Source organism: Cygnus olor, chromosome 22 (genome assembly GCF_009769625.2).
Source record: "Cygnus olor isolate bCygOlo1 chromosome 22, bCygOlo1.pri.v2, whole genome shotgun sequence".
Lineage (NCBI taxonomy): Eukaryota > Metazoa > Chordata > Aves > Anseriformes > Anatidae > Cygnus > Cygnus olor.
The window spans coordinates 1457315-1483027 of NC_049190.1; the positions used below are offsets into that span (position 1 = coordinate 1457315).

The window sequence follows — 25713 nt, forward strand, 5'->3', positions numbered from 1 at the left end:
CTAATTCCATGTTTCATAAAACTGTCTCCAAATCACCGAGAGATTAAATATTTAGAAATAGCACCGCAGTATTTTTAAACCAGAAATCACTGCTCACATCTGGTCAGATGTGCTGACCCTAACCTAAATATTGAGGGCATTAATTCACAGGAGCCTGAGCAGAGGCAGCTACGGAGGACTCCACATGCGATGGTTTCTGCTGGGGGAATTGCAGCGAGGCAGGCACGCAGCACCAAACACCACAGCCCAGGCTGCTGGTGAGGCAGATCTGCACAAAGCCCACCACGTAGCCGGACACTGTCTGGCTTGCTCTGAAAGGCAGGTATTTTAAGTTATCGAAGTGCAATCTTCTTAAATTGTACTAAATTGCAACCTAGAGGTATTGAAATATTAATATCTCTTTCTGAGCTGGGAGAAGCAAGTCATTTTGCTATCATCCCTTAGGAATATTTACTAGTCTTGATGGCTGGACTTTCCAAACTCCAGAACTAGCAGAAGCACGGCCGCTCACAGCTCTGCAGAGCGATGTGCTGTACCGAAGGCGCTCATTTACTCTAACGAGTGGCTAAGGCAGAGCGACCATAAATTGACCCCGGGGTTCGTCAGCAAGTCACGTACCTCGCAAGAGGCAGCTGAGATGTAGGTGTGAGCCCTGCGTGAGAGGCAGCACGGGCTGCAGAAGTGCAGAAATGCCATCCCAGATGAGAGCCCAGCCATGCAACCCTTCCTCACCCCCAAACCTCACAGAAGAGCTTGTCCTTTTGTCACCAAGTGGATTTAGGACTTCTCAGACAACAACCAGCTGCACGTGAGTGCAATTAGAGATGTTTCTCCTGAAGTAGGAAGCATTTTTTTCCTGCCCTCGATGCACATACATCACCTGTGTTAGCATTCAGGACCCCTCAGCCATCCCCAAACCCAGCTTCTCAGAGCTAAACAAGGTCTTTGCACATCGGTAACTGGATGGAAGCCCCGCAGAGATGGGAAAAGGCTCAACAGGATGCATTTCAAGGGTGCACGTGCAATTCTCTGGGCACAGGCAGTCCAGCTTGGCTGATACAGACACCAGTGATTGCTCAAGGGCTTCTTTATGAGTGACCACTTGAGGCTCGACCGTTTGCCACGTCCGAGCACATTGCCATCATTCACAGGGAAGGTTGGCAGCACCACAGGGAGGGCAGGTGCTAGACTCCAGTTCTCTTTATCCTCCCAGCAGCACCTAGCCCAAGACGTCCCTCCTGTGCTCAGGCAGCCCAGCGGCAGCCAAAGGGACCCCACGAGGCTCTGGGGCTTCTCCAGCCCCTAGCTGCGATGGGCTGCAGGGAGGCTGTGAAGAACTGCGGGCTAATCACCACCTCGCCACTCGTTTATTATCCTCATTAAGGGTGGTTGACACCTGCCCTGCTCAAGGGGAAGGTGAACTGAAGCCTGGCACACACAGCGGGGTGGGAATTACAGGTAGGTGGCAAGTCGTAGCTTTTCCTCCCCGCTGCTGGGGGCTTGGGCAGCAATTCCATCAGACACTGCCTGCACACCTGTAGTGCTGGGGCAGCTTTTGGCCTTCCCTGAAACAAGCTTCCATCAAGCCCTCATCTTCAGGAGGCTTTAATAACCTTTCTGCTAACGAAGGGAGTGACCTTGGAGCTGGCAGCAAGAAGTGACAGCTTGGGGCACCACGGAAGGGCCAGGGAGAGGAGCAGTGGGGCGAGGGGACGAGCACACACTGGTGCCCTTCAAGCTCTCCGACACCCAGCAGAGCCCAAGCGCACCCCCCCGCCAGCAGCACAGCTTTCCCACACGGATGTCACCCCATGGCAGCACCTTTCCAGCCCCAAGGGATGAAGCCGTGCCCCCGTCCGTGCAGCCTCCCCAGGGACCCCCGCTGGGGGTGGGAGCAGCGCCCCTAAAATGCCCAGCACGGCCCGGGGGGCTCAGCAGGAGCCCAGCACCCCGTGGGCAGCGACCCGAGCACCTTCCCCAGCCCTGGCACTCCAGCCCCAGAGCAAATCCCACCCCGGGGTAGCCTCGGAGCTCGCAGCCTCCTCCTCTGGGGGGGGAAGATGGAGCGAGGAGAGCCCAGCCTCCGGTCCTCCGCAGGGAAGGGCTTGGAGTGCTGCTGCCTGCTCCTTAATGCATCTGCATGGAAATGAAGGCCTGAACCACCTCCAGCTATTACAGCAGCACCCAGGCAGAGGCTGTAACCCTTGCGTGGAAAAGCAGCGCTCCCCGCTGATTTGCTTGGCCCCAGGAACGTGGTGCTGGGGTCACCTCCTGCTTCAGCTGCCTGAAAGCACCGGTGGCACCACCCCATCCCCGCGGGGCCGGACGCGTCCCCAGCTCTGCGCCAGCTCCCTTCAGCCTCCCTCAGCTCCTCCAGGAGGTGGGGAACAACCCAGGGACCACAGGCAGCAGCCGCATCCATGCTGAATACAGAGTCCAGGTCCCGAGGGGACAGCAGGGACGTGGCCCAGGTGGGTCACAGCACGGTGCCAGCAGGGAGGCCGGGCAGGCACACCGGGCAGGACAGGGGATGCACCAGAGGCCACGCACACCTGCTGCTGGCCTTCCTCCAGAGCCACCAGCTCAGGACTCCAGCAAACCACAGCTTGCACACTCACTCTAAAAAGCATAGACAAGGATTTTTGCCCCGTGGGTGACAGGAGAGGGAGAGATGTGGGAAATGGGTCAGTAAAACCAAGCGGTGAAAGGGAGCTCACACACCTCATCCCTTCCCCTTTAAGTTGTGCTTGCTCCCTTTTCTCCCACGGAAATGAAACCCAACAGCCTTTCCAAGAGGCAGCTGCTGCTAGCAAAAGTCAGGAAATGGATTTCCAAAATATTTGGTACAGCTCTGCTAGCAGGTGATGATGGCAATATGCAGATCGTATGCCTTCAGGTTTATTCCTAAAGGATCTCCAAGCAGGGAAAGGGTAACTCACAGAATTACAACACAAAAATATGTAGCTGGCTATAATTTAGATTTCAAAGACAAGAAACATTCTGGACCCGAACCAGCCACTGCAAACGCTTCCCATTAAAGCACGCTTTGTAGCTGCTGCGACATCCAAACACCTTCCTCCCTCATGCCCTCCTAGGAAGTCGCGCTCATTAGCAGTCTGCTTATTTGGGTGTGAGATGACTTCATATTATCCACGGCACAGCTCAAAACTCACATGCTGCCATGTCAGAAGGATTCCTGCCACAAAGACACGCTTCCAGTTTTATTCTTGCTCTCGCTTCGTCAGCTGCTTCAAACGAGGACAGAGCGCTCCTCATCCCTCCACCTCGGACCATATGGGCAGAACCGCGGGCGCTGCAGCAGAACGCGCCCCGTGCCATCGCTGCCCAGACCTAAGCCTGCAGCTCCCAACCAGCCTCCGTCTCCGGCAAGGGCTGCTCGGTAGCACATCCCTGGCACTCGCAACCCGAGCGAGGCAGTCTCTATTCCTCCGGAGAGCAAACGCACCAAGAAATATAGGGTTGCCTATTTCGATTTTCTCATCCAAAAGCAGGAGCAGCCCTAAGCCTACGCCGGGTGCAGGTAAGGGCTCCGGGCAAGTTGCCATCGTGGCTCCTTGTGCTGGGAAATGTTGGCTATCCGCGGGCTAAATGCACGCCGGGCATGGCGAGGAGCTCAGTGCTGCAGCCTTCTCCTCCGCGCATTTAATGAGGTTTCCATGTTTCATTTCAGAGAAACGAGCGCTGTGCCACGCTGGGGGGCCGAGATGGGGAGAGATTAAAAAATGCAAGCTGCATAGTTCACTGCACCCAATACAGGAACATAATGTAAATATAATGCCAATATAAATCAGCAGGCAGAGAGACCCAGCAAGAACATGCAGGGAGATGCTTTCCCAGCTCAAAGCCTCTCAGTTTTGACCACTGTGCTCTTCATCACACTGCTCGCCACTCGCATCCCCTCCTCCTCGGTGCGGCTGCTCACACTCACGCCACCAGACCTTCTGTCTGCTCAACTCCCTGCTTGTTTGCTTGCCAAGCACCTATTTTTTTGTTGTTGTTTTATGAGCAAGGGAGAAATAAGCAGGTGCAGCCCATTCAGAGATTTCTAAACTTCAGTGGTCCCCTGGATCAAATGTTTATTTGCTTTTAGTTTCTACTCGAGCTCTTGTTCTACAGCAGGAACATATCAAAAGGTTGTGCTTCGATGCCCAGAAATATTAAGTATCTGAAAGGTTTATCGTGCATTAAGCAATTCATTTTTTTTATCCTATTATTATAATGAAACTTCCATTGTATTGCTGTCCTCTCTTTGGAACCATTTCACTTTAACACTTTCCATCACCAAGACGGCTCAATACTGAAGATACATTTTATTTCTCAAAAAAGAGAAAATGAGGCCACAAGGACTTGTGCTAATGGAGGCTTTTAATATGCTCTTCTCAGAAGAGATAGCTCTGTGGGAAGAGAGCCCTTTTCCAAAGAAGCTGGGGCTCAAAACATGCAAAACCAATAAACCTGGTGCAGCTCGTTATTATTTTGACTACTGGGGGTGGAGGTAGAGGAACTGTGGTGTCCTCGATGGCTATTTGTTTCCGGTTTTGGTGGTGGTGGTTTTTTTTTTTTTTTCCTTTTAGCACAGTAAAAATGCAAATGTAAGCAAAGCAGACGCTGGCACGTTCACCTCAGCAGATCCTAAACAAAAGCGATTTTGGTTAAAGCTCCCAAATGCAGTTTTAGTCCAGCTCTAATAAAGCAGCTATTCCATAATTAATAATTGATGGAATAATTGATCATCGCCATGCCACTGGACAGGATGCCCTATTAAACCTTGGTAAATATTTTTCATTGGATTAGCATTAAGATAGATGTGTAATTCAATAGACAGCAAGAGAAGTCTCATGAAAGGAGCCAGCTCTGTTCCCTTTTATTTCTCTTTCCTCGTTGCCTAAAATTCCCCCTTTGCTGTTCTCAAATGTCAAAAAAGATAATTAGGGCAAATGTCATCTTATATCCTCTGAGCACACAATTTTCCAAAAGGTGGGCACTTTCATCGCTACATCTGCAGATCGGGTGATGCACAAAGAGGTAATTTATTATAGGGACATAATTAAAAATTCCCACAGAATTGGAAGCGGGCAGTTCCTTTATGTAACATCGATTGATTGTTGTAACAAACGCCCTGTGATTTAACTATGCATGTTACGTGCAGCTCCTTGGCTTTCTTTTTTGATAGCATCCGTAGCGGAGACTTGGTTTAGAGTATTACCTCCACAGATTCGGGTAGCGTTCACTTAATCTCCAACTTTAATTTAATCTCTAATCTTTAAGTGTGCATCTCCTCGACACACTTGTTTCATGATTATTTTTTTCCCACCCGATCTGATTTATACCGAACCACCGGGTTGCACTTCACACAGCCCTCCTGGAGGAAAGGATGGGGTTTTTAAAGCATCGCTGGGTTTAGCCTGTCTTATGGGATTAGGATATCGCTCTAAGTAGTCCCGGAAAAGCGGGGACACCAGAACAAAGCTCTCCAAAGTACCGCCGCAAGCCCCGGCAGGTCCCGTCGGGGCAGCGGGCAGCCCGCGCCCCGGGGGGCTCCGGCACCGCTGGGGGCTCGGGCTCGGCTCCGAGAGCCCCTGCGCCCCCCGGGGGGCGGGCGGCACCCCGAGCCCCCCGCCGGGACCCCCGGAGCTCTCCGCGGGGGGCGCCGCGCCCGTGGCCCCGGAGCCCCGTGGGGGCGCACGGAGGGGGTGCTGGGCACCGGGGGGGGATGCAGGGCACCGGGGGGAGCCCGCCGCGTCCCCGCTGCCGGGCGCCACGTACCTTTCGGCAAAGAGTAGAGCAGGAAAAAAGTTACCAGCCACATGCCATAAAGAGCACCTATGGCCCCGGGGTGCGGCGCAATTGCGGACGGTGCGGTGCCCCCGGCGTGCCGCGCTCCCTGCCGCCGCGCTGCCAGCCAGGTTGAGATGCCCAGAGCCGAGCTCGCAGCCGCTCCTCCTCCTCCTCCTCCTCTCCTCCTCCTCCTCCTCCTCCTCCTCCCCCCCCCCTCCCGGCGAGTGGCGTCGGGCGGGTGGGCCGGGCTGCGCGCACTGCCCGCCCCCGCGCCCCGCGCCCCGCCGCTCGCCCCCGGGCCCTCGTGCACGGGGGGTGCCCGCTCGCAGCCTTCCTCAGCCCCCCCCCGCGGCTGGCGGCAGGGGCCGGGGGCGCGCACGGGGGTCGAGAGGAGGCGGCTGGTGCCGGACGCGCGCCGGGAAGGCGAGCCTGGAGCGCGCCAGGTACGCTCCCCATCCTCTGCAAACCCGGACGTCACCCGTGCCAAGGAGGCTGCTCCCTCGGGGGAGCTGTGTCCTAGCCCCACAGCTGCTCCTCCAGGCTGCGTGCGCAGTGCTGTGCCCAGGACAGCCGAGGTGTGCAGCACCCCTCCGCCCCGGGCCCCCTGGAAACTTCTTTGCAGCCCCGGGACAGAAATGAGGTGACACCAGCCCCGCCTTGCTGCTCCCCGCAGGGCCCAGCAGACCTCCCGGCACAAGCGTCACTCCAGCCAGCGGGTAACAAACACAAATTGATGCTTTACTTTGGGGTATGTTTATCTAAGGCTTATTTCAAGCCTAGGATCTTACTCCCCAAGTCTTGGTCACAACCAAAGCCAACTTGTCTGGACCATTAGAGGAGCTCAGAATGCTTTTTCTTGAACTGATTATAGTGGGTTTGCTTTGCTTTCCAAAGCAACCTTTTCAATCCTAATTTGTAGGAAAATAAACAGAAAGACTGAAGTATGCTGATTTCAAACAGAAGAATGAGAGAAAAAACACTTTTTTAAAAAAGGTTTAGATTTAGTCGAAAATGTAACATCATCTCTCAGTAAAAACAACTGGAATAAAAGCAACTCCTTAGCCATTTCCAACCTGCACCACTTCACTGGGATCCTTCCTACCTGGGAGTGCTTTGGAATAGCCAAAGACCTCACCATGCCACTGAGGTGCCCCTTGCACTGTGCAGGAAGGCCATTGCCATTTTGCACAGGAGGGACACAGAAGCCATGAGGGCTGAGGCTCCCTCACACCCATCCCACAGCCCCCTTCCCCTCCCCAAAGCCAGACTCTCCACATCCTTGTTTTATTGATGAGCAGGATGAGGCCCGCCCAGACCTCAGTGCCAAGAAGTCAACAGCAGAGGTGGGAGAGAACACCGTGCAGGTCTGGCCTGATGCCACAGCCCTTCCTCCTCCTCCTCCTCCTCCCCCCGAGGCAGTGCTTCACCTTCCTGGGTGCTGCGAGCTCCATCACCACCCCCTACACAGCCGTTCTGGGCTGCCTCAGCAGCTCTGTCACCATGCGTGGGTGTCCCCGCGCGCAGCCCTCCTACCCGTGCACCTCCCCTGCCAGCTCATCCCCAGCTGGGGCCGTGCCACCAGCGTCCCCAGGCGTGACGAAGCACTGGGTGCTGCCCACCCTGCGCCCACGCACCCCTCCAGGAAGCGAGGTGTCAACAGCCAGCTCCATCCGTGTGCAGATGTTAGCTGACACCTCGCAAGGAAATTGATATTCAGGCCCATTCCCAAGGCCACAAGCAAGTCCCAGGCTCTGGGGAGTGCCAGCCACATGCCAAGCATCTGCCCCTTCCCTCCCCAGCAGCTGCTGCAGGATGGCACCACAGCCGAGCCTGCTAACGGGAATCTTCCAGCTACAAAAACTGCCAGAGCCTCCTGCTGCCCGCACACCGTGGCCAGGTGCTGAGCACCAAATGAAGCAGGGGTGTGGGGCTGGCAGGGTGCTCGCTGGTACAGCACCCATGGGACCGCACAGATCTCCCTCTGAGGCACACGTGCAGGGGGAGTGAATGCACTCAGTGCTTCATTGTTAGCTCCCCCGGCTATTCAGCACCCCTAGGGGGTTTCCATCACTCCTAGCCCCCACCGAGAGCACTAACCTCACCCTGCCTACAGCCCCTTCCGCCCGGGGAAGGCAGCACCTGCCTGCAAGATGGGAGGGAGCTCAGGAGGAGACGAGGAGAGCCGAGCGGGGCAGACGACCAGCCCTGGGTCACACTCGGGGAGCCACGGCGAGCTCTCGAGCTGCCCGTGCTGTTCATTCCTGCCCTTGTGCTCCTCCACTGATTGCGCAGCCAAGGCCATTTGTCAGCCTCCCGCGCCAGACGCGCTCTGCACCAGCCCCGCGGGTCTGGCAGCAGGGCAGGCAGCCAGGCCCTCCTGGAGCTGGCTCCTACGAGCCCACACCTGGGACTCCAGCTCCATTTACAGCAGCCACCGTTTAGGGACATTCGACTTCCCACAGCTCCCACATTTGAACGCTCGCAGGAAGCTTTTGTGCATCTCCTTTGCATGAGTGCTCAGCCCGGAGAGCCACTGTCCTGCTACCAAGCACTCCATCAGCTGGCAGGGAGCGTCATGGGCTTTGTGCAGCTGGGATCAGGAAGGGATAAAATTCGTCTCAGGAATTGTTTGGGCTGCTCCGACCTGCACCAACACACCGGGACACGTGCGTGTCAGACTCCCCTCAGCCACACGCCGCTAACAGAGAGCAAGCAGCCTGCCACGGCCAGCAGCAAGCCCAGCTGCACAGCTAGCTAAAGGTAATGCTCACACCATAAAAATACTTACCTGGCCCAAACTCCACAAGACCCATGGGAAATTACAGCAACACACGTCCTGGTCCCTGGCGGATTTCCTCCCTTCAGGAGAAGGGACGGTCCCCGCTCAGCCCAGAGCACAGCAGGGGCTCTCCCCCACACACTTCTGCCTCTGCCCTAGCACATGGAGCGATGCTGCCACAGCAGCTGTAGCCCAAGCAGCTTTTTCTGGCTCTAACTTTTTCACTGTGGGTCTGGATCACATTTACACTCAGCTCTCAAATCCCCTGTGCCCCGGAGCCCTGGGGATTGCAAGGTGCCCAGAGCTCAGCACCCTGTTAGCTCACCGGCTGCTTTCCTTGGGACGTTTCTTCCCCCAGGAACAAAAAGCTGCTGGCGTTCAGAGGAGTGTCAGGGAAAGCGGCCCAAAGGAGGGTGCTCCCAGCCCCCCCAAAGCACCCACATCCAGCTGCAGTCCCCAGCTTCGGCCCCGTCCCGAGGGCCCCTCTAGGGGCAGGGGCGCAGCAGCAGGCACCGGGCACCGCCGCGCCGCGACCTCCGGCCCCTGGGGCTCGGCCCCGCGCCCTGCCCCGGCCCGGCCCGGCCCGGCTCCTGCCCGCAGCTCGCTTGGCTTCTGCCTCCCCCTAGCGTCGTAGAGCAGAGAGGCTCGTCCCGGCCGGGCCGAGCACGGAGGTGGAGGGCCCGGCCCCGTGGGGATGCTCCCGGGCTCCCCAGCCCCGGCCCGGCCCGGCCCCGGTGCGCCCACCCCGGGGTGCCCGGAGCGCACAGGGCGCCACCGGCGACTCCTCGTAACCGCTGCTCCGGGGCGTGTGCAACAGGGAAACGGGGGCTGAAATGTTATTTACTTCACCTGGGAGGATAATTTAAGACCGTGGAGCGCCGCTGCTTTGGCAGCTCCGTTGCTATTGATGGATGCGCTGCCTTTTCCGAGAGCCGAACAAAGGGAGAAGGAGGCATGTGGCTGGCTCCCCGCCAGCCCGGCCCCATCTCCCCACGTCGTCAAGTGTTCCTCTTCGGCTCCATTAGTCACCATTTGCTGCTCTCCTGTTTTAACTAACGAGGAGACATTTTGCTTCGCGTTTCCTCCCAGGCCAAACGCGTCCCTGGCATGGCGGAGATGGCAGAGCAGCGCTGGCAGGCTCCCGGCGGGGCGAGACGAGCAGCCAGCATCTCTGGCTGCTGCTCCTCGTCGTGTCCTGGTGCCTCCCCTCCTCGTATTTACGGTGGATTGAGCACAAAAGGAGCTGGTCAGAGCCCCTCTACCCTGTACCCGTCCATCCAGAGGCTGACGAACAGTTGGTGCCCAGGGGCAGCCGTTCTCACCTGGGCACCTTCCCCGAGGAAAAGGGCACCCCGTCTGTCCACGGTATTATTACCCGATCCCCTTTGTGTCACGGAAAAGATTTCCTCTCAGAAGATTAATGGCTCAAGGGGGTGTGAGAGAAATCCTCCGAGATTGCCTGTTTCAGGGAAGAAGCTGAATGCTTCCTTCCCGAGGCCAGCAGCTCCCAGCTGACCCTTGGGGCTGGGGCTGGTCCCGTGGGCACCTCGTGATGGGGGCTGCGGCTCCCCTGCCCCAGCCCTGGGGGGAGCAGGAGACTTTTGCTGGGGCAGTGACGGGAGAAAAGCAGCCGAGCGAGGACGTGGTGGCCTTTCCTTGTGACCTCGCCACTCCCCTAGCTCCTGGCACCAATGCCCAAAGCGAAGGACCGCAGAGGTGCATGCCGGGGAGCGGACACCCTGACCTGGGGGCTGTGCGCGTCTGTGTGCCCACCCCATGATCCGGAGCTGCCAGCAGGACACCTGCCCTGGCACAGGGAGGCCACCTATCGTATACCTTCCCTTCTGGTGGTCCTGGTTCCCCAGCTCCATCCTGCTCTGATAACAGCCTTGTCTCCAAACGTAAGCCCAGAGCAGCCAGCAGCTCCCCGGGGACCGCTCTCCGTGTCACTCCGTGTCCGCTGGCACAGCCCCCAGCTGGGTGTGCAAAGGGCTGTGCAAGCGTGCGTGCACGCGTGCGGCAGCGGTGAGCCGTGCAGAATAATGCTATTAATGCCATCTGGTGCCGAGACAGAGATCCCCCCGCACAGGGAGCCAGACACAGCTTTTCGCTCCCATTAATCTGCACCCCCCCCCCCCCCCCCCCCCGAGCCGCAGGGACCTGGCGTGCGGGGCTCTCCAGGGGGCTGGTGCCAGGGGACGCACACCCTGAAGGGCATGCGTGTCCCCGAGCCCCCCCACGGCCGCACATGGGGGAAAACGGGGTGACCTGAGCCTGGAGGACATGAGGACCCCTCCTGAGGATGGGGTCCGTCTCCCACGCCAGCTGCACCCCTGGATGCTGTGCCCTTGGCTCCTTCTTTTGGGGGGGGGGGGCGCAGCCACAGGGTGCCCCCAGAGCAGGGGGCGGGCAGGGCCAGCCCTTGGCTCGTGCCTCGTCTGTGCCATAAAATGGGGGCTGCTCCCCTCCCCGAGGGGCTCCGGCTCCTGTTGGAGCTGTGCGAAGCTTTATTAGTGGGTCAGTGTCAAATCAAAATTATATTTCAAAATAATCTCCTTACCGTGTTCAATAAGCACCTCAGATTATACAAATTGCACGGATTTTGTCTAATAACCTCCCCCCCGGCTGATCCTATTTTCCTGTCAATGTCTGACCTCGACTGAAGCCCAAATGAACCAGGTGAGCCAGTTTCTCCTCCGCCAGCAGGGTGGGGGCGTTTGGCTTTGCAGAACACGGAGCGATAGGTGCTGAAACCCTCTGGGGCCCTGGACCCACCAGGGACTAAATTAAAAAAAAAAAAATTAAATAAAACAAAGTGAAATAAAGTAAATTAAAAATAATAAAATAAAGTGAAATCAATAAAATAATAAAATAAATAATAAAATAAATACAATGAAATAAATAAAATAATATAAAATAATGGAATGGAATGAAATTAAATGAAATAAATGAAATGAAATGAAATAAAATTATTTCATTTTATTTCATAATAAATAAATTATTAATTAATAATAAACGACATTATATTATTTATTAATTAATAAATTTTAATACGAATTTTATTATTTATTAATTAAGAAATAATAAAATATTATTATATTTTAACATATTATATGTGATATATAATATAATTAATATTTATATTAATTAATAAATAATAACGTATTTAACTTATTAATGAAATTTTATTTATTGTATTTATTTATTAATTAATTGTATTTAATAAAATTAAATAAAAATTTATTTTATGAAATAATATAATTTTATTTTATTTTATAAAATAAATAAAATTTTGATTTTAATTTTAATTTTATTTACAAATTAAAATATAAAATAAAATAAAACAATGCAATAAAATACAATAAAACACAATAAAACACTAAAATAAAATAAAATAAAATAAAATAAAATAAAATAAAATAAAATAAAATAAAATAAAATAAAATAGGGAAAGTGCTGGCGGGGAGGGCACCAGACGAAGCCCCCAGCCCGGCGACGGGAGGCGGCCCCCCAGCCCCGCGGGGGGGCAGCACGGTCCCCGGCAGCCCCGCACCGCCCGTCGCTAGGTGTCCGCCTTGTGCTGCCAGATGCGGGGCTCCGTGCCCAGCGCACCCACAGCGCTGGGGTTCCCTCCTCCTCAGCACCCAGCTGCAGGAGACGTTGCTTGGTTTTGGGCTGCGGAGCCAAAGATCCGGAGGCAGAAATGCCCCCCCCCCCCCCGCCCGTGCCCAGCTCGAGCACTCCGAGAGGAACAAGCGCACCCCGAGCCCCTCGCACCCAGCTCGTGCCCGCGTGTGCCCACAGCCTGCGTGGCACGGGCTGGGCACCCCAGGGGAAGGGCAGGAGTTGGGCACCCACCGCCCACACTCACACGACGGGGACATTTCGTCAAAGCCACCCAGGTGGCCGGGCGCAGGAACGTCCCCCCCTCTGCAGGACCCGACACGAACCGAGGAAACCAAGAGCCTGCTGCGCTGTGCCACGGGGGTGTGGAGGGGCCAGAAGAACCCGCACCAGGTCCGCGTGGTGGAAGATGCCCGCAGGGCAGGAAGGCATTGGTGCTGGGCCAGGAGAGTGGGCGGCTCAAACGCCTGGGGCACAAAGTTTAACCTCTCTCAGCTGGAACTTTATTAGCCACGAAACACTCGCTGGATCTGACGGAGGGGAAAGCATGAGGGCAATTTGCGTCCCGGCCTCGCCCGGGGTGAGCAGGGGAATGGTGGAGGCACTGGAGCGGGGCAAGGGGTGGCCCTTGGCAAGGAGAGCTCTGCCTCGGACCAAGCTCTCCTTCCACGGCATCGTGGCAGCTCTGAAACCGGAGGGAGTGGGAGGTTACAGCGCGTCCTGGCTCCTCTCCTCCTGAGCCAGATGCCCACATGGGCATTTCCTCGAAGCCCCGTGGGGCTCCCAGCATCACCCCCAGCCCTGGCAGCCCCGGGGAGCCCGGCTGCCAGCCTGCAGCATCTCCTGCGGCCTACCTGCAGCTACAGGTCCTCCTCGTTTCCTTGTCTGCGGAGGAAAAAACAAGGGAAGAGGCGTTACACGGGGCGACGTGGCTGAGATGCAGGGAGGGTGAGCCAAGTCCCCTGCGGCCAGCAGGAGAGATGAGGCTGACCTAAAACCATACCCACCTCCTCTTCTTCTTCCCTCCGCAGTGGAACCGCTGGCCTGGGGGCAAGAGGAGCAGCTGAGGCCTCTCGTGGTTGCAGCCCCTGCCCCAGCTCCCCCCCGAAACCCCCACGAAGCGGTGCTGCTCCCGGGGCTGTCCCCCAGCTGGGACCACCAGCTCTGCCTCCTGCGGGCTCTCCCTCTGCCTCCACGCCGGGGCTGGCCTCCTGCACAGCACCCACAGCCCAGTGCTGGGGGGTGCCGACCCCACGTGCTGCCTCCTGGCCCCCAGTGCTCCCCAGCAAAGCCCGAGCACTCTCCTGAGTGCCCATCCGTCTCCCCAAGCTGTCCCTGTGGTTGCAGACACAGGTGTTTTTTTTTATATTTCTCCCCAAAACTCTTCAGCAATGTCCCTGCACGCTGCTGGAAGCCCGCAGGGGGTGATGCAGGCAGCAGGGGCGGTTTGCAGGAGCCCCGCACGCCTGGCACCACATCCCCCGGGGAGCTGCCGAGGGCTGAGGGCTCTGGGAAAGCTGGTTTCTCACTCTGGGAATGTCAGAGTTTTCTCTGCTATTTTTAATTACTGACCTTCCCTCTGAAAGCCTTGACGCTGGCAGAGAAACTCTAAATATTTATGTGGTCTCCTTCCCAACTCGCTTTCTGTTGGGAACCTGCCCCGATGGAAATTTCCCAGGCGTATCGGGCTGCGGAGGGTCCCCAGCCCTGGCGTGGGGGGGCAGGGCCAGCACCCCGAGGAGGGAGGTGAGGGAGGGTCCCCGCAGGGGAGCAGCACCAGGAGGGCACCCAGCCCTCCCGAGGCACTTACTGAGGATGATGAGGAGCCCGATGACAAACGCCACGACGGCGAAGATCAGCCCCCCATTGCGGATGGTCTCATAGTCTGGGGGGGAGGAGAGCCGCCGGGGTCAGCCCGCAGGGGGGAAGTGGGAGGTGGGCTGCAGCCCCCGGCCGCCCGGCTCGCACTTACCATAGCTGAACCTGTCCAGGCCCTGCTCGGGCGCTTGCTCTGGAAGAGAGGAGAGAGCCCAGTGGGAACCAGAGCCTGGGCCGGGCTCGCAGCGGGCACCTGGACGGGGCGGTGAGGTGGGAAGGACGAGGAGCGAGGGCTGTGAGGAAGAGCGCTCTGATTTCCTCCAGGTCCAGCCGAGCCAGAAAAGGATTCCCAGATTCCTGGTGTCACCCCAGCGAACTCGAGGCTCACCGTGCGTTCGCAGGACGCATTTGCAGGGTGCACGGGTCCTGAGCTCCGGGTGAAGCTGTGCTCAGGGACCTGGCTCGATGGGTTAGCGGCAAGCGGTCGCTGTTTGCCCAGGCTGCACGGGGCAGTGGCACCTCTCCGGAGCACAGAGCAGCCCCCAAGCTGCCACCTTCTCTGGCAGCCTTCCTCCTCACCAGCAGCCTCATCCTCCTGAAGGCTGCGTGTCACCGCGTGGGCCGCCTTACCTGCTGGCACATCTCTGCGAGGGGCACTTTGGCCGGAGAAATCCCCCTGGGAAGCCGATCCTGCAGGACTCTGGGGATCCATCCCCGCATCTCCCCCCATTTTCAGCCATAGCCCCCCCAGCCCTGAAATCAGGAGGGCCCAGCCCTGCTCCTCGCACTGCGATGTGCCCGATCCTGCCGGGTGGCTGGGCAGGGTGCTGCGTGCTGCCCTCCCCATGGCCCCCAGCAGCCTTACCGTCACCCATCATGTCGGTGTGCCGTCCGGCGGGCGTCTCGCTCTGGGAGCGGGCACCCAGGGGGAAGCGCGTTAATTGGGAGACAAACCTCATTAAACATTAACGGCCTCGGTGTAATGTTTATCGCAGTCACGCGGGGAGGCACAGGGCTCCCGCCCACCCTGGGGAGGGAGGCCCAGGAGGGGAGGGGGGCAGGCAGGGGGTGCGCCCACGGTGCCAGCCCAGGATCGGAGTGTCCCTGTGCCAGCTGGGAGGGGAGCAGCGCGCCCTGTCCCGCTTCCCAAGCATCAGGCCAGCCGGGCTGCCCTCCTGCTGCGGAGGTGAGAGCCAGCACGGGGCAGAGGGAAGGGTTGGGTGGGACTGAGCTTTGCCGGGGAGAAGTGGGCAGCGTGCCCGGCGTGCCGGGTCCCCGCAGCGGCTGGGTCAGTGCTCCCCAGCCAGCACCGAGCCATCCCGGGTGGCCTGGCTGCACCACAGCGATGCCCGTGCCAGGATGCTGCACCCCTCGCCGGCTGGGCCAGCCCCAGCCCCTGGCAGGCAGCAGGCTGCTCGATCCAGTTTGCCCTCCTCCCGAAATCGGCATGCAGGAGTCACGCGCCCAGGCTGCTTGGCGAGGAGTGCCCCAGCCCCAGCCCGTCCCCACACCTTGGGGAGAAGCCAGGCCCCAGGAGGGTGCACGTGGGGCCATCCGAGCATCCCTGGTGCCACGAAGCCGAGGCACGGCTCAGCTCAGAGCCTCACCAGCGGGAAGTGCCCAGCAGGCAGGACAAGGGCGCTCTGTGCCCGCGTCCCTCGGGGCTGGCTCGCTGCTCACGCGCTGCCTTCGCCCAGCCTCTGGCCATTGTTAAAAGTGCTGCTGGCTGCAGAAAGGAGCACGGCACCGAGGGAGCTGCGACAGCCCTGAGCACAAAGCCCTGTCTGTGCTGCCCGGGGGGTTGCTGCCACTGCCCCCACCCAGGAGCCAGGCTGGCGGCACTGGGGGACAGCGTGGGAAGGGACCCGGCTCTCTGCGCCCGGCTCCTTCCCCGCGGGGACGGGCAGAGCTGCGCCCTGCCTTTCTCCCCACGCTGCCCATGTGGCTGCTGGCCCAAGCCTGCAAGAAACCCAAGTGCCCCCCGCAAGGACAGCCCCCCCCCCCGCACCCCATTTCCCAGCCCCTCGCACCCCAGGGCTGCCCCTGCCCCGTTCCCCCCTGCAGACTACGCAGCCAGGCACGGGTAGAAACCAAATTTTATTCCTTGCCCCCTCGGCTGACAGCAGCGAACGCACCCGTCCCTTCCCACAGCAGCACGCGCTCCCGCTCAGAAGGAAACACGGTAGCTCGGTTTATTTCACAACAGTCAGGGTATTGCCGTTTGCACACACCACGGGGTTTGCTTTGTTTCGTGTTAACACCGACGGCACGCCACGGACACCACGGTCACTCCAACACCGACACTGGGACACGCACACAGCAACACTGGGGGCTGGGGGCACGGGGGTGGGGGGCTGCGGCTGGGGAGCAGCACGGAGATGGGGGGAGCAGAGGCTCTGGGTGGCAGCGGGATGGAAGGGACAAGGTACACAGGACACGGTCCCTCTGCCTTGCACGGAGGGGATGGAGCGTGCTCCCCGTCCCCGGTGCCACCAGGGGATGTGACAGCACAGAGGGACAGAGCCCACCCACAGCACCTCCAGAACCCCTCACAAAGCCTCCCGGAGGAGGAGAGCCTTGTCCCGGCGTGCTGACAGCACCACTGCTAAGGGACAACACGCAGCAGTGATGCAGGCAGCTATGTCCTGGGCCTCAGCACCGGGGGAAATGCCGCTGCCCCTTCCTGCCACAGACAGGGCTTTGTTTCAGCCGTGTTTCTGCCGAGCCCTGGGGGTGGCTCAGCCCGCCCAGCTCCGTCCCGTGGCACACAGAGCAGAGCGGGGGCGAGGAGCTGGTCTGTGCTGGTTCACCACCCTCGCTCACGGTGACCCCGTGCCGGGGGATTTCACAGCCCCCTCTGCCCCCCCCCCCGGCGGCTTCGCACACTCGGAGCAGCATCCTGCCCCGACAGCATGGTCCTGGCCAGGGATGGAGGGTGCTGAGCAGATGGGACAGGGCCGCACCAGGAGGCTCCCCCTGCCTCACACCCAGCACCAAGGTGTCCCAGCAGAGCTGAGCCCCGGAATCACCCCTGGGTGCCTGCAGGATTATTGCCGAGCCACAACGTGCAGCAGGGCAGCAGCACCGTGCGGGGCAGGCTGCTTCCTGCTGCTCCCAATGCAGCCCACAGAAAGCTGGAAAAGCCCCCAAAATGCTGCTGGACTGGTCCACCAGGGGGATGGTGCCAGCACCACGCACCAGCGCTCGGCAGCCCCCCTGGTCTGGGCAGGGACGGGGGCTGCCCGAGGGGCTTGGTCCCCGCGCTGCACCGGGCTCCAGGCACAGCCCCAGGGCTCTCCATGCCCTGCAGCTCCTGTGCTCAGGCTCAGGAGGGAGCAGGGGAATTTCTGCAGCACCCCAGAGGTGCTCCACAAACCCCCGGAGGCTGCTCGGCCCCCCGGTGGTCCCTGGGCAGGTCGCCAGGGGCAGGATGTCGGTGGCCAGCCCGGCTCCGAGAGGCAAACCAGAGGGAACACGGGCTGGCCGGGGACATCTCCTGCCCGCACCCAGCCCCATCACACTCACAGCACGAGAAAGGTGAGGAGAAATGACTATTACAACATCGGCAACAAGGAGCCCTAGAGGCAACGATCACCTTACAGGAACGTCACACAGCACTGGAGGCACAGGACGAGGGGAGCTTGGTCAGGCTGGGAGGCAGAGATCTGGTGTGGAAGTATGGAAGGTAACACGGGCACAGCAGCGCCGCATCTCCCTGGGGGGACCTGGTGCTGTGGGGTCAGTTTCCTTGCAGGCAGTTGGTGTCTGCAGTCCGAGCGTCTGTCCTCGGGTCGCTGGGTCTGCGCGGGGAGGACAGCAGCGAGTGAGGCCGGCGGCAGCACCGCCTCCACCAGCGACCCACGCTCTCCTGCCACCACGGGCTCCACGTTCAGCCCCTCTCCAAAAGCAGGCCGCAGCCCAGGAGCTCGGAGGAACTCAGGCTGCAGGGTCCTTGGGCAGGCAGGAGGCTAAATGCCCTCGGGGGTTTGCACCCAGCTCTCTAGAAGCCCTAAAAATAAAACCGCTCGGCGGTGGGGGAGCACAATGGAAGGAAACGTTCTGCTAGGGAAAATCCGGGCAGATGCTTCCTTTTCCTGCCGTGCTGCCCAGGCCTTGCAGAACCTGGGGCTCAGCAGCACCGCACGGTTCCCTGCCCCAGCCCTGTGCTGGGGATGCTGAGCTGCACAGAGCAGACGGGGGGCCCTGCAGCAGCCCCCATACACAGCCCCGGCTGTGACAGCCCCGGTGCCCCCACCCGTGCTGGGACTCACCGCGTGGCTCTGGTTCAGTTCTCTGCTTTCTGTGCTCCCGTTGCTGCAAAGGGAAGAGCAGAGGGGCTGCGGAGCCTGGCCGAGGACAACCCCCCTGCCCAGGGCTGGGTGCTCGGCCAGCAGCCGGTGCCATGCAGCTGCACAGCACACGGACCAGGAGCCTTACCGTTTGAGGCAATCAAGTTCTCAGCCTGAGCCTCTTCATCCCCCGGAGCTCTGCAAGGACAGGAGCACAGTGAGGGCAGCTGGGACCAGTAGCCCGTCCCATGGGGCATAAGGGATGCTGAGGAAGGTGCCCAGGAGCACAAACTGCTGTTTTCCCACCCGGGAGCTGTGCAGCGGGGCGTCCCAGCGTGCTGGGCACCAGGCACCCAAAGCGATGCTCGCAGGGGGCACCCATCCCACCCGGGATGCTCCTGGGATGAGCTGGGCACGGGGCAGAGATTCAGGGATGCTGCCCTCACTCACCTGGGCTTCTGGTTAAAACTGCACCTGCACCTCCTGCCTGCAAGAGGAGAGAAACACCGTCAGCGTGGCCAAGTGGGACTGGGACACGGCCTTTCCCGACGGCTGCCCCAGCCCTCCCCCGAGCCCTGCTCCCCAGCTCACTGAGGATAAGCAGGATGCCAACGGTGAACAGGACCACGGCAAACACCAGCCCGCCGATCCTCAGGCTTTGGTAATCTGCGGGAGGAGACAGAGAGACCCGTTTCTGCCAGGTTCAGGGGAGGGACAGCATCTTCTGCTCCCCATGGCACACACGTGCACATCCCTGCCGGCATGGCGACGCTCACCGTAGTTAAAGGGGTCTTCCTCCTTCTCCTGGGTGCCCACTGGAAATAAGCAGACAAAGAGTGTAAGGCGAGCACACTGTGGTGTGAGCAAGCCTCCCGGCTCAGCCCCTGCACCCAGCACAGCCCTCCTGCTCCATGGCAGGGCTCTGTGCTGCCCTACGCCACCCCCCTCTGACCCAGCAATTGCCCCAGCAGGTTTCTGCTGTGTTTTCTGGCACCCAGAGGCACCGGTACCCACCATCTGCCATGGCCGCCGGCACCAGCAGGGAGCACAGGACGATCAGCGCCGCGTCCATGGCTGCTGCGAGAGAGGGGAGAGCGGGGTCAGCACCTGCAGGAGATGGGGCACCAGGGCGCATGGGGAGGGCTGCGGGCAATGTGTGCGGGCAACTGCGAGGGAGAAGCCCTGGGCTGAGCCCCCCCCTGCCACCAGTGGGGATGGGGAGAATGAGAAACACCTGGCAGCCCCAACCCCGGGTGCCACAGCTGTGCCCCGGCCACCCCAGGCCACTGAGGCTCATGGGGGGCAAAGGATGTGCTGGGAAGGGCTGCGGCAGGCAGGCAGACCGTCATTTTGTGCGGACCTGTGCTGTATTTTGAGCAGCCTCTGTGCTGCCGGGGCTGCAGCAGGACCCCCGAGGCGCTGGCCCTGCCCGTGGCACAGCTGTCAGCACCGGCTCAAGGTTGTGCCGCACGCGATGGGGTGAGCACGGGGGCTGCGATCTCCCCATCAAGGTCAAGGCTGCGTCCTTCACTCGAAACATGTTCTAATTTATCCCAATTAGCATAGCAATTACCTTCCTACAATGAGGCCTGTGACCCTTGACAGCTAGCTCGTGGCTGCACTCGCCCCCCAGCTCCCTGCGCTCACCTGCGGCAGCAAGGAGGGCCCGTAAATAACCCGGGTCCTGCCTGACGGCGCAGCCTGTCCCCGTCCCTTCGCCAGCACCGACTTGCTGTGCCTTGCGCGGGGCCAGGAGGTGCTGAGCATTGCCCTCCAGACTTCTGGGGGACACTGAGGACCCACAGCCCCACAGGGGCTCAGGAAACACAGAGCTGCCAAGGCAGCTCCCTGCACCCCTGGGCGCTGCCGTGGCCTCGGCTCCATGGATGCAGCTCCTGCGAGGGACCGAGACCAGGAGGGCAGAGGTAGGTCTGGCCCTGCCTCCCCGACCACCTGCAGCCGCTCACCTGTGTGTTTGTCTGCGTTTTGTGGCTGCCAGGTGGTCACCAAGCCCCCAACGGTGCGGCTTCACTGCGCTCTTGCTTCCCACCGAGAAGCCGGGGAGTGTCAGGGGGGCACCCGCGGGTGCAAAGCGCAGAGGGGCCACCACTCTGTGTGCTGGGGGACACGGAGCAGGGGCCACCCTCCAGCACCGGGGTGGGCCCGGGGCCAGCTCCGTGCGCACGGTGCTGGGCGCGGTGGCCATACATGGTGTGGGGCACGGGCAGACATGCGGAGGGCTCGCTGCTGGCGCGGGCAGGACGGGGTTATCGGGGCCCTGCGCGGCACCGATAGCACCGCACGCTGCTGAGCCGCTGCAGCTGCCGTGCTGGATGAGCTCCGATAAGGAAGGGGCCCTCGACAGCAGGAATTCAGGGAGCTGGCGGATGCGGATCCCTTCAGCCCCTCCAGAGCCTGACCCAAGCTCTGTCCCAGCCCCCCCGGCTGTCTGAGGGGAGGCAGGCAGCTCGGGCTCCATGGGCACCAGGGTCCCCCGGACCCTCTGTGGTCCCCATCGCACTGTTTGAGGACCCCCAGGAGCCCTGCAGGACCCCCACCAGCCCTGCCCACCTTGGAAGCAGCCCCCGGCCCCGCCGAGGCAGGGAACGCGTTTCCACAACCCCATTTATTCACCGTACCGAGTCGCTTCCCATGATAATTCATGTCCTTCCCTCCCTTTCCGTGTCCTGTCATTTTGAAGCGAATGTGCTTTATCTGAACGCTGGAGGCCTTCATTTCCCCTGCCTGCAGCTGCCGCTGCCATTGTGCGGCGCGGGGCTGCGCTGCCGCCGGAGCGTGCCGCTGGCTGCCTCTGCCCAGACAATCCCCCTCGCTCGCCCAGGCACGTAATGCTGGATAATTACCAGGTTTTAGAAACGCCTACAAAGAGCCCAACAGCTGGTGGTACAGTAACTTCTGGTTGCACATTTTCCTACGGCCCTTATCTCACGTCCTTTAACTGTTTTCTGCCCGGGCGGCCCGTGCCAAGCCAGGCACCACCTGGCAGCAGGCTGTGCGCGCACCGAGGTGCCGTGCCGAGCCGGGGGCCAGGCGCAGGCACTGTTGTCAGTCCTCTGCTCGCTTTTTGGCTTCTCGAGCTCAGTGCAGCCGAGCTGAGCTTTTCGCCAAGCCAAGCGCACAGCACACATATGTTCTTTGTTTTGCTAACTCGGTTCTTGCAGCTCACACACTTCTGCACGCTAAAACTTAGCTCCACGCGAGCTAACCGTCGGGCCTGGCAGTGTCCTCGCCAGAAAAACAAACACAGCATTCTGGAGTGCAGATGAGCCAGCTTCTCCTCCAAGGCAGCATATGCTTTGTGAAACGTCACAGGTTTTTGGGGTTGTTTCAAGCTGGCCCACCCACTTTTTTTTTTTTTTTTTTTTTGTGAAGCTGAAGCAAAGCGAGAAAAGCAAACACTGCACGGGGTTTGCCTTCAGCCTGAAGTGCTCGGGGCGCGGAGCCGCTGCTCGTGGCCGAACCCCGCTGTGCCCCAGCAGAGAGGCAGCAGGACAGCAGGCACTGCACAAGGGGTGGCTGCACGGCCCCGCTCCCCGGCACGCGGCACTGCGTCCCCCCCATTACTGACCCCAAGTTTGCAGCTGCCAAACAAAGCACCAAGGCGCCCGTACAAACCACTGTGACCGGGGAGCACGGCGCTCGGCACGTGACTTGAATCAAAACATGTTTTTTTCCTCTTAAAACTGTGATCGGCTGTAAAGCGGGGAGGCAGAGCGGCACAGGAAGTGGGGCAGCGGTGCCCAGGGCTCTCCTGCCCTCCCGCCTTGGCCCAGTCAGCAGTTTTAATGGGGAAAACAAAATATTGCCCCCCCCTCCAATCCCCTATCCCCACCCCTATGGGGCCAGCAGTGCTCCAGGGGCTCAGCCGAGCTCTGCAGGCTGGGGCATCCTCAGCTTTTGGCAGCAGCGGGGCTCTGCCCGGGGCAGGGGGAGACACGAGGTGCTCTTGTGAGCCCGGCGGTATATGAGGACGCAGATGGGGCAGGAGGAGGACACCAGGCATTTGGGTGAGGCTCCCAGGGCTGGGAGCAGCTCACAGGCACCGGAGCTGGCCGGAGGCTTCCCCGCCATGCTTCCTCCTCGCCGAGCCTGCAGCCAGCCTGCCTCGCTCCATGCGGGGCACAGCCACTGCCCGCAGCCTCCTGCTTCTGGAGAACCCCTCCTCGCCATTCTGCACGTCGTCTGGGCACTGCCCGCGTGTGTGCTGTGTGTGTGAGGGGGAGAAGATGGGGGAAATCCAGGCAGAGGGACCCGGTCCCTCCTGATGAGCTCTCCGAAGCACTGCAAATCGCGCCAGAGCAAGGCAGGTGAATTTGTAATGGTCTTGCATCTTGAAGCACCCTTTCCCTTTCCATTGTTTTGCATAGATCAGCCCTGTCAAGTCTCAGCGATCACAGCCTAACGCTGGGCAGCCTCCTTCCGTCAGGAGCCCCGAGGGCACCTCCTGGAGATCAGACCCAGTTAAAATCTCCAGTTTCTGTGCAAAGCCCCCAAGACCATGGCAGCAGCGCTCGGTTGCCTGGAGCGTTGAGGAGTGTGCATGTGTGAATGGACATTTCCAGCTACGCATCGATGTGCTCTTCTGCCATTTCACGTCAGCATCAATCTGGCTATTAATGTGCCTGTTGTTGTGCCTCGCTCCTAAATGAGAGGGAAGGAGGATTTTCTGCCCCCACCATGCCAACGCGGACAGCGCTTCCCAGATTTGCTGCCGATTCAAAGGCTGGCCAGGTAGAAGACACAACTGACCCGACTAACATCAGGTTATCTCTCGTGCATCTGGGGCACCGCCCCAAGGCGGAGGATATTCAAAGAAAACCCCAGGAACCCAAACTTCAGCCCTGCTCTGGCTGAACGAGACTCATGCAGACCCCCAGGGACCCGCCCTGACCTCACACAAACACACGATCATAGGGGATCACTGAACACAGCTAACCAAGGCTCTGCCCGCACCCCGTGCTCCATCCCTCACCCACACCTCGGTGCCGAACTTGCCTCCTGGAGGGTTTCTTCCAGCCCCGGGGCGGTTTGCCCCAAAGCATCAGGGACTGCTGGACAAATCCACGTGCCTGTTACGGGGCTCGCTCGCAGCCCCCAGCACGCTGAGCCGTTTCCCCAGGCGACAGGAGCGGGCTCGCCAGCAGCTCCGCTCGCCCTGCGTTTGAGAGCAGCCTCCAGCGCAGTGAGGCTGCTAATGGCTGCCGGCAGGGAAAGCCCTCAGCCCCAGCTGAGCAACAGCCGCCTCCTCCCGCCTGCTGGCTCCTCGTTTGCTTAGATCAGCAGGTGCCATAAAGCTCCAGTTTGCAAATGTCCCTGCCCGGTGCCGCGGCACACCCGGCTGGAGCCCAGGCTCCACTCGCCGAGCTGGGGAGTCGAGGCAGAGGTGACTTGGTGGCTCCCGGTGGTTAGAGAAGTCCGGATCGCCACCAAGCACCGCAAGAACAGCCCAAGAGAACTATTCCAAGCTCCCATGCAACCACAATGCTCCCACCATCCGCTGAGCATCAAATAAGGGGTGTTTTCTCCGGGGTGACCTGCTCCTGGATGCTGTTCCCACCAGGAACCACCACCGCCGAGCACCACGAGGGGCAGCCGGGGCACGGCCACCCCGCAGGACGTCCCCACACACCCTGGTGCCCTCCCCATGCTCGGGTACATGACAGCTGCAGGGCCTGAAGGCTCCTTTACAGCCTGGAAACACACAAACATCCTGAAAGGCAAACACAGGGGAACAGCTACACACACAGCTCCCCGCTTACCTTACTGGGAGCTGTCCTCACCACAAAGTCTCACCTCACCACAAAGTCTCACCTCCCGACAAAATCGCGACTCCCCGCGAGCCTCAGGAAAGGAGCTCAGCTCAAAGCAGGGCCGTGAAACACGAGCCTCACGAGAGGAAGACGCGGGCAGCGCCACGTCCCGTGGGCACGGGGTGTTTGCTGGCCGCCCGGCGAGCAGGCTGCAACAGGTGGCCTGGCGCTGCCGCGGCCGCGCTCGGCGCTGGCAGCTTTCCCTCGCGCGCTCCCATCTCTCCACCCCGTGCTGCCTCTGAACACAGCACCCGGGCAGCACTCCGGAGCCACCTCCGTCTCCAGCCGGGAGCAAAAGCGCCCCTGGGACTGAAAATCCCAGCGGGAGCCAGCGGCACCTCCGAGCACCGCGGGCTGGCCCAAACGGGTGCCGGGGATTGCTCCACGTCCTAATCCACGCTCGGCTTTCCCAGGGGGCCGCCCTGCCACGCTGCACAGCTCACTCACAACCCCACAAACCACCTGTCACTTTCCCTCCCACGGCGATATTCCTGCAAGATCCGAGTTCCACCGCATGGCCTCCGACGTCTGTTCCTTCGTTCACCAAGCACTACTTACACACCCGGAGCGCCACGCTCTCCCTCTCCTCCCGTACGCCTTCCCAGGATAACGCCCTCAGCTGTTTACCACCGCCACGGCGTTCCCAAAATATTTACCAACATCACCCAAACGCTGCCGGCGGGGCGCAGCCCCCTCCCCTGTCCCCACCATCCCCACGGAGCCCGGCGAGCACCGGCGGAGGTGACGCACGCCCAGGGTGTGCCCACGGTGGTCTCCGGTGGGCACGGCCGTGCCCGAGCATCCTACCCGCGGGGGGGGGGGGCCGGGATCCAGGCGACGAGGGGACGAGGGGACCGCGGTACCACCGTTACCATGGCAGCCGCCGGGCCCGGGATGCGGGGGGGCCCGAGGCGCACGGCGATGCCCCGGGCCCCTACGGCCCCCCCCGCGGCGCACGGCGACCCCCGGGGGCACGGCCCCGGCACCCCTCGGTTGCCCCCCCGAGGCGGTGCCGGGCAGCCGAAAGGCGCTGGGGGGATGCGGGGGGGGGCGTGAGGCTGTGCCCCCCTTCCCCCGGACCCACCTGAGCTCGCCGGGGGGGGGGGAGAGGGGCTGGGGCCGGCGCCCCCCGCTGCTCCGGGCCGGGAGGGGCCGCGCGGGGCCGAGCGGCGGCGGGCGGCGAGCGGCGGCTGCACAAAGGCGAGCGGCGAGGGGGGGCCGGGAGGGGCCGGGAGGGGAGGGGAGGGGAAGGGAAGGGAGGGGAGGGGAGGGGAGGGGGCGGCGCCTGCCGCAGGGTGGGGGGCGGCGGCGGCACCGGGAGGGGGGCTGCGGGCTCGGGGATGGGGCTGGGGGCTTGGGGCTGGGGTCGGGAAGGGGGGCTCGGGGCTGGGGCTGGGGGCTGGGGGCTCGGGATTCGAGATTCGGGGATGGGGGCTCAGGAATGGGGGCTCTAGGCTGGGGGCTGGGGGCTCAGGGATGGGGGCTTGGGAATGGGGGCTCGGGGCTCGGGGCTCAGGAATGGGGGCTTGGGAACGGAGGCCTGGGAATGGGGGCCAGGGGCTCGGGGATGGGG

The 25713-nt window shown here is 60.6% G+C and overlaps 3 protein-coding genes across 23 annotated transcripts in view; all 3 read right to left on the reverse strand.

Annotated features, from left to right (window-relative positions):
• Positions 1–5978, reverse strand: part of DSCAML1 (DS cell adhesion molecule like 1) — a 98731-nt gene extending 92753 nt beyond the window's left edge. For both annotated transcript variants that reach the window (XM_040534171.1, XM_040534173.1), the window contains exon 1: positions 5788–5978. In XM_040534171.1, coding sequence (XP_040390105.1) covers positions 5788–5830 — 43 coding nt within the window. In that variant the 5' untranslated portion in view covers positions 5831–5978. The remainder of the gene's footprint in view (positions 1–5787) is intronic.
• Positions 5979–12688: 6710 nt separating this feature from the next.
• FXYD2 (FXYD domain containing ion transport regulator 2) lies at positions 12689–14996 on the reverse strand. The gene is made up of 6 exons (XM_040534262.1): positions 14886–14996; positions 14175–14213; positions 14013–14087; positions 13210–13246; positions 13057–13087; positions 12689–12887 (listed from the first exon to the last, which is right to left on the reverse strand). Exons 1-5 carry the CDS (start codon positions 14977–14979, stop codon positions 13063–13065), a joined length of 270 nt encoding a protein of 89 aa, XP_040390196.1. The 5' UTR covers positions 14980–14996; the 3' UTR covers positions 12689–12887; positions 13057–13062.
• Positions 14997–16104: 1108 nt separating this feature from the next.
• Positions 16105–25340, reverse strand: FXYD6 (FXYD domain containing ion transport regulator 6). Of its 20 annotated transcripts, none has more exons than XM_040534255.1 (8): positions 25225–25340; positions 19324–19386; positions 19086–19124; positions 18901–18975; positions 18760–18796; positions 18458–18507; positions 18292–18334; positions 16105–17820 (listed from the first exon to the last, which is right to left on the reverse strand). In XM_040534255.1, the coding sequence occupies exons 2-7, from the start codon at positions 19379–19381 to the stop codon at positions 18306–18308; spliced, it is 288 nt and encodes a 95-aa protein (XP_040390189.1). In that variant the 5' UTR covers positions 19382–19386; positions 25225–25340; the 3' UTR covers positions 16105–17820; positions 18292–18305. The 20 variants fall into 20 exon arrangements, with proteins under 20 accessions (XP_040390189.1, XP_040390188.1, XP_040390190.1 ...); XM_040534254.1 differs by having other exon boundaries at positions 19324–19383; positions 25225–25331; XM_040534256.1 differs by having other exon boundaries at positions 19324–19416; positions 25225–25309.
• Positions 25341–25713: the final 373 nt, after the last annotated feature.

What these genes read in the sequence shown, in the direction of transcription:
- FXYD2 (XM_040534262.1), bottom strand. Translation starts at nt 14,979, where the DNA reads ATGAGGTTTGTCTCCCAATTAACGCGCTTCCCCCTGGGTGCCCGCTCC. An exon ending in CGGGCTCCTCATCATCCTCA is followed by an intron (nt 13,247 to 14,012) that starts GTAAGTGCCTCG and finishes TCTTGCCCCCAG; the next exon opens with GCCAGCGGTTCCACTGCGGA. An exon ending in GGAGGGAAGAAGAAGAGGAG is followed by an intron (nt 13,088 to 13,209) that starts GTGGGTATGGTT and finishes TTTCCTCCGCAG; the next exon opens with ACAAGGAAACGAGGAGGACC.
- FXYD6 (XM_040534239.1), bottom strand. Translation starts at nt 21,045, where the DNA reads ATGAAGGCCTCCAGCGTTCAGATAAAGCACATTCGCTTCAAAATGACA. An exon ending in GCCGGCGGCCATGGCAGATG is followed by an intron (nt 19,125 to 19,323) that starts GTGGGTACCGGT and finishes GCTTATTTCCAG; the next exon opens with TGGGCACCCAGGAGAAGGAG. An exon ending in GGAAGACCCCTTTAACTACG is followed by an intron (nt 18,976 to 19,085) that starts GTGAGCGTCGCC and finishes CTCCTCCCGCAG; the next exon opens with ATTACCAAAGCCTGAGGATC.